The following is a 6,986-nucleotide window of genomic DNA, read 5'->3' as shown; positions in this document are numbered from 1 at the left end:
AGGTTCACACTCTAGATAAGCTACCAGGACTCGAGAGCAGGCAGCGGGCAGCGTTTCCCACATAGACTAATTTGTTGCAGTGCGCCAGACAATCAACACCGGACGCCACACATTGTGTTTCGTTATTCTTTTTTGTACGCCATTTGTTCAGCTGCATTTCCATTCCCTGCTCTCCTCTGTCTCTCCACACAAAAGTGACTAGCGACAGGTAGAAAGGAGAGAAGGGACAGGGTGCGGGGGCCAGTGTAAGTCAGAGAGACAGCGGGACATGACGGGAGAAAGACGCAGCTGAGCTTGCCTGGCCCTGGGCAAGCCGGCCTTCTTTGAGAATTCTTTATTGATCTTTTCCCCTCCCTTTGTAGAATTTCTTTACTTCAAAAATAGGCTAGCTGAGTGATAATTAGAAGGTTAAATAAATTCCTGTATTGAATTTGTGATTATTTGGCTAAAGATTTCTTTCTCTTTCTATCTACCTTGCTGACACAACTACTAAGCTTTATGTAAATGATTGCATAATGACAGCACAAATATGCAAATGAGCGTAACCCCCACCCCCCCACCACAAATTGCTTTAGAATGTGTGGGAAACACTGCAGTGGGACAGGAGACTCCACCTCAGTGGCCTGTGATTGTCAAACCTTTTGGGACGATTTAAGAAGAGGTCTTCTTTGAGTCCGTCTTCATGTTTGACATTCCACAGAGTATTTTTAAACTTTAGCCTAGCCCCTTGCCTGATTCCCAGTAACTGAGGATGAATCTGCTGACTTTGAATGTGGCGTTAGCTGAGTGGAACGGAATAAATCTGCATGTCCGTCAGCTAGCAGGGCTTTGGTTCTGGCTGTGCTCCAGACAGGGGTTTATCTGTAACAATTCAGAGTGATCACAGCATTGGGGGACCTGGTGAAGTCAAAGGAATGCTGCAGAGTCTCCAATGACCTCTTGTGGCTCCTGTTGGGTAGGGGGCACCAGTATCGCCTGGGATCCTTTTAATGTGCGGACTGAGAGTTCCCCGTCTGGCTGTCTGTTAACAGTGCTCTAGGTAGTCGATGACCCGTGAGATGGACTTCTGTCCTGTGGTGCCCATCGCACACTGTGTGCAGAGACAAAAGAAAAAACAAAGAGTGTGAGTCTGCTAAAAATGTACTGCTGTACTTGTGAGGTCTCCAGGCACAGTGAGGGTCTTTGAAGGATGTTTTAGCTTCTGTTCACTTGAAAAGGCGATATTTATGAAACAGATGTTTCCCGTCTTCAGCTCTGACAGGATGTGTCACTTTCAAAGCTGCTGCAAAATGCACATCTGTGACTGTGTAACTGTTCAGCTCAATATTAATGCTCAACTTATTTTTAAATTATCCGTCGTAATACTACTTGAATTATGCTGCTTGGATACACACTAATTATTTTTAACTGATAATAATTTATTTGGTCACACTTTGTATTATAATGGCACATTACTGCCAAAAAAAACAAGTGCCACTAGAGACTGTGCAAGTGATTTTAGACTGGCTAAGAAGGTATTGAGATATGTGAAGTGAACCTTTTCATATATTGGTTTTTACAGGCATTATTCATTCAATCTCTGCATCACAGAAAAAAAAAATTCCATTTTCATCTAAATTCTTGTGTTTACTCAGGATGGTGCCACTTGATGTGCTGAGAAAAAGAAGATCAAACCCTGCAACTATATTCTAAACTAAAAGGAAATGTGGAATTATTGGCTCTCAAAGACTTTGGTAACTTCAATATAATATGCCTGGAGCTAGGATTGCATCAATATTTTTGGGTGCTTACAAAACGTTCCTCTGATGTCGGCATGAAAATGATGGCTTATCTTCAACTTGTCACTATAGCACCACACTATGAATATCATTCTAATGTATATGACTTGTTTCTTTTATCATAACATTGACAGCATCATCATGCAATGCTGAGGTCAGAAGGTCTGTCTTGGCAGTCATACTCACAGTGAGATTCATGAAACTCAAGAACTTCTTCAGCATTTCTGTCATGATGGAGAAATCCCCTTTGGGGAGATGCTCTCTCACAGTAGTCGCATTTGTCTGAGAGGGACAGAAAGGTAGGTGAGCTAAGACATGAATATGTTTGACGAGGAAAAAATAATCTTAAATCATATTGCGTATATCTGCGTCTGATATTCTCACCTGGCTTCCTTGGCAGAGGCAGCCCAGCAGCAGAGCAGTGTAGGAGGCAACAATGCTGTCCTCCATATGCTTGCCTGCATGCTGCAGAGCTACAACAAACACAAGGGAGAAAGAAAAAGATGCACAATTACAGATACATATTCTTTTAGGGGAAGAAGGTTTCAAGTTTCATGGTGAGAATAGAAGGTTGGCTGGAAAGATCCCTGTGAGAAGGACTTTGTGGCTGTAATTCACTGCTCAGTTACACAACAGGTACTAAGGCTAAAACATTCAGGGGAAGTCACTAACAGTGCCATTAAGTCCTAATTGTTTTACTGTGCTTACTGATGGCCACATTCAATGGCACAGCAAAAAGGTAATGCACTAGATTGCATGTCACTACTTGTGACTCAGCCATATGAACAACATAGCAATTAGGCCTGCATAATATTGGAAAAATCTTACATTGCCATATTTTTTCCCCTTGCAATATATATTGAGATATGAAAAAAAAGTCATTTTTAAAAGATGACATTAATAGCTCTTCACTGGTTGTGAATGCACACCATTGGACATCACCATTGCACATGGACATCACTCACTGGGGAGGGATGTCCATGTGCCTGCACAGTTCTCTATACAACAGAAAACCACTCAATTACAGAGAAATACCGTGGGTATTAGGGCTGCAACTAATGATTATTTTCAAAATAGAATAATCTGCTGATTACCTTCTTGATTAATCATTTGCTCTTTACAATATCAGAAAATGGTTGAAAAAGTCAGTTGAATTGAATTGAATTTCCACCCATCACTAATTGATTAGTCAACTAATCACTTAGTAATCCAGTGGTATACTGCAGTTTGGTGGAAAAGAAAGAAACCCCATCCTGCAGTCTCCAAACTCTTGCTCCTTCATTAGTTGCGAAGCAAAAAGGTTAAGGCCATGTAGTAATCATTACAGCAACATTAACCACATTTATCTAGATTATGATTTTAGCTGCAGCAAAAAAAAGCTCCTCTTTCATACCCACAACTTTAAACACAAACGTCTACCTTTATTTAGATCCAACTCTTCATCCTCCTCTTCTTTCTTCTCCTCTTTCTTTTCAGATTGGCTGTCGTTGGTTTCGGCTGCCACCCACTGGATCTCTCCCGACGTCTCCTGCCACTCTCCGCTTTGGTCCAGTGCCGGCTTGGGCGCCTCACTGATGAGGTCGTCAGTCTTAGCCTCAGCCAGGATGGCGGCGCGCTCCCTCTCCAGGAAGAGCTGCGATGTAGAGAGAAATAAACAGTGTGAACTCCAAACAAACTTGGAGCCAAGTAACAGCAGATTTTTCACAATTTAAAGAGAATAAAGAGATAGCAGTTAAACATGCATTTTTTCAAGATGATGAGAGAAAGCAACTAGGAATACAAAAAACGTACTTGACAGTGAAAGGTTATTTCAAAGTAAATCACTACTTTGCTCTCAAAGGTCCCTTTTTAGAAAACCTAACTAGTCAGTTGGGAAAGGAGTTGGTTAAGGCAATATCAATAATAAATGCTAAAATATTAAAATCACATTTTTATCTTGCATCAATTTGCCTATTCCATAGTGTTTAGGCACTCATGTTCTGTAAAATGAATGCAACTTCAGACTTTACTTAAAATGCAGTCAACAGCACAGCTTATGGTTATGTAGTAGGGCATGTAGCACAGTAGAGTAATGTTTCAACTTTCAACTGTCTCCTTGAGAGAACAAGTGAAAAACTGTCACACCTGTTCATACAATACAAAGTTGTCTTTGAACGGTAAAGACATTGACTTTTTCCTCATGACTGCTCATTCCTAACTAACCGTTTCTGCTCACATCCTTACTTCAAAAGACATGATGCGGAAAAACCCTGTAGCCAAGACAAAAGAAACAATGACTGTTGAAATATTTATTAATGAGTCTTGGCACAATTCCTACCTGCACCAGGGCAGCCAAAGCACCACAGGCCTTGGGTCTGACAGCTCCGTCTCCCTGAGTCTCAGCTGTGCTTGGCGGTGCCGACGCTGCCGCTGTGTCAGATTGGGTTTGGTCAGCAGGCTGCATTAGGCTGTCTTCCAGACAGGTGTCGTCGACTGTGTACTCCATGTCTACCAGACAGTGGCGGTTTCTGGAGCTATACTCCACAAGGTTAATTAGTAGACCCAGACCCTGGTATACAGAACAAAATACACAAATAAGATGTGTATATGTGGGCACAGACGTACATAGAACAAACACTGGTTGGTAGAAAATCCTTTGAACAATTTTGTGGTGTTTTGTCCAAGAACGCCTTACCAGTACTCGCACGTCAAAACGCTGCTCTTGGGGGATGTAGCGTGGAACTCGGAGAACGCAATTCAGAGCAGTTACGGTCAGCTGTTCCTGCTCACCTGTCTTAGTGCTTCCCCACTCTGCAGATGAAAATAATAAATTATTAACCTCTGCTCACACTAGTCAATACCCTACTAAGCAACTGAAGCCAGAATAATAGGATTTATATAAGCTCAATAATAAGAATAAAGTCCAATACTTGTACTATATATCACAATATTGAAAAATAATGCAATATCACATACAGTATGTACATACAGTAACATAATGAAACTGCTGTTTAATGCCATAAACTGTGCTTCATTGTTATGCATCACATCAGACAAACAATAAGCCACAATACTGAGTCATTCTCCAGTGCTTAAGATCCACAAATGCCAGATAAAAGCATCCAACACAGAACAAAGGCAAAACAAAAGCAAAAAATATATATAAAAGTAGCAAAAGACAATACCATTGTCATGAGTAAGGTTAAGCAGCACTCCTATGATGGCCCTCATGCAGTCCTCCACAGCCTTGCCCACATTACTGAAGCTGCAGTGGGGCAGCGTTGCACCCGACGATGACAGAGAGCTGTTGTTTAACGCCCTGCTGTATCGCTGAATCATATCCTCACAGTACCGCAAAGCTCTGGTGAAAGGAAGAACCAAGTTATTTGGCAGAAATTAGGCCCATTTTGAGGAAAACAAGGATAAGGGTGAAGGAAACGCATAAGGGTGAATTAAACAAGCCTAAGGGTGACGAAAAGAGATGAACATTAACAGAGATAATTTTAACACTTAAATTCCCTTTATATGCCAAGCCTAAATGGAAGTTTGTGTCCACCAATACAGAAATAGTAACCAAATTTTTGTCAGCTCAAAATTTGCTGATAAATCTTTATTAGCTCACATTACTGTAAGGTTTGAGCCTTAATACTTCTTCCTTTACTTCAATAAAGTGAAAATGTTTTCATTAACAGACACGCAAGTAAAAAGACCTGTAACACCCCTGCGGACAACCTAAAATGTGATGGGTACAAAAGTCCAAAGGTAAACTGATGGTATTTTAGTCAGTGTCTCAGCATGTGTCCGTGTCCAGTCAACAATAGCTCCAAGCTGTATCTGGTGCTCACCTGGCAGAGGAGACAATGAGTTGTGAGTCTTTGTAGGCAATCAAGTAACCCTGGTTTTCTGGGTTCTGCACGGTCACCTGTTGGCAGAAGATGAAAGAAATAAAATCAATAGGAAGGGAAAACTTTATTGAAAGAAACTGAGGGGAAACAACTTTGTTTGGTTCAGACCTTTGATCATTCATCAATCATTTCATGTCAAATAGTTGATAAGAAATATTGTTTTTTTTTAAACAAAGCCTTTCAAAAAAGGTAACAATAAAAAGTTGCCATTACTCTTGTCCTTGAGTGTATGACTTTAGTGAAAGAGGAAACGCGACTTAACAGAGCAGTACTTACACTTTCAAGTACTCTCAGACACCTCTCAGCCCCCCATAAAGACGCTACAAGGTTCTCCTTGTCATCCTCTTGGCTCAGGTTCTGCACACACTCTTTAACTGTGGTACAATAAAACACAAAAGGCACATTTCACATCCTGACAAACACATGAAAGTCAACCGCTGTGAAACTTGACGGGGCTCTAGAGTGCGACCAATTTGGCGTTTGGATCTCTCCTCTCCGCGCAGCCCCGCCCCCCTTAACTTAGACACGGCTCCACGGCGGCAACAGTGCCGGTCCACACTGCTGACATTTGTCTGCAGTTTTGTTATTAACACAGCTGTTTATTGTTTAGCATGAGAGGGTAACTTGTATTTGTACCAGTGTTTCCGCTGATAACTCCGTTATTGCGGCCGCCACGGTGAAAAACAGAAGAAGTTATTGAAATCATCTAACTTCAATTTGTTGAGCAATAGGCCAATAGCGTGTGAGACGGAGCCCGATGGACCTGGGTCAGAGATGTGACCCATGGCCAGAATATCATAGTTAATAAAAATGAAGTGCAGTGACAATACAGACATTTTATACACAAGCTGGTGTAACTCAGCTGACCCGCCATTCGACCCGTGCTGGACCCAGTCATAATGAGTCAGCCGTCACTCTGTGTAGCATACACTTCAGTCCATCGCACTCCTCCCTATGTCTGTTCATCTGTTGTTGTTTTTTCAATTTCAGCCTTTATTTTGATAGGAAAGTTAAAGACATGAAAGAGGATGGGATGGGGGGGGGGGATGACATGCAGGAAAGGGCCACAGGTCGGAGTCGAACCAGAGCCTGCTGCATCGAGGACTAATCCTCTATATATCTACCATCTGAGCCATCCGGGCGCCCTCTCTCTCTTTTAATCTGTTTAGGGAGAGTGGCAAGTTGTTTTAGCCAAGGCCAAAAGGGGAAGAAGGTCAAATTAGAGGTGTTGGCCATGCGAGGGGTGTGCGACAGCAAAGGGGGACCCGCTATAAGACTTTGAGTCTCAGTTCAGGGAAGCACTTTTAAACAGTAGCACTTTCTA

General features: G+C 42.0%; 1 protein-coding gene across 1 annotated transcript in view; it reads right to left on the bottom strand.

Moving 5' to 3' along the window:
* Window positions 1–597: 597 nt before the first annotated feature.
* The window catches only part of wapla (WAPL cohesin release factor a), a 19,065-nt gene continuing 12,676 nt past the window's right edge, over window positions 598–6,986 (bottom strand). The window contains exons 12-20 of the mRNA XM_032540944.1: window positions 5,939–6,036; window positions 5,603–5,679; window positions 4,943–5,118; window positions 4,453–4,568; window positions 4,096–4,326; window positions 3,198–3,411; window positions 2,163–2,251; window positions 1,965–2,060; window positions 598–1,090 (exon numbers count right to left, since the gene is read on the bottom strand). Coding sequence (XP_032396835.1) covers window positions 1,025–1,090; window positions 1,965–2,060; window positions 2,163–2,251; window positions 3,198–3,411; window positions 4,096–4,326; window positions 4,453–4,568; window positions 4,943–5,118; window positions 5,603–5,679; window positions 5,939–6,036 — 1,163 coding nt within the window. The 3' untranslated portion in view covers window positions 598–1,024. The remainder of the gene's footprint in view (window positions 1,091–1,964; window positions 2,061–2,162; window positions 2,252–3,197; window positions 3,412–4,095; window positions 4,327–4,452; window positions 4,569–4,942; window positions 5,119–5,602; window positions 5,680–5,938; window positions 6,037–6,986) is intronic.

Source organism: Etheostoma spectabile, chromosome 17 (assembly GCF_008692095.1).
Source record: "Etheostoma spectabile isolate EspeVRDwgs_2016 chromosome 17, UIUC_Espe_1.0, whole genome shotgun sequence".
Lineage (NCBI taxonomy): Eukaryota > Metazoa > Chordata > Actinopteri > Perciformes > Percidae > Etheostoma > Etheostoma spectabile.
The sequence above is the reverse complement of the archived record's forward strand: the minus strand, read 5'-3'. Positions and strand labels throughout refer to the sequence as shown.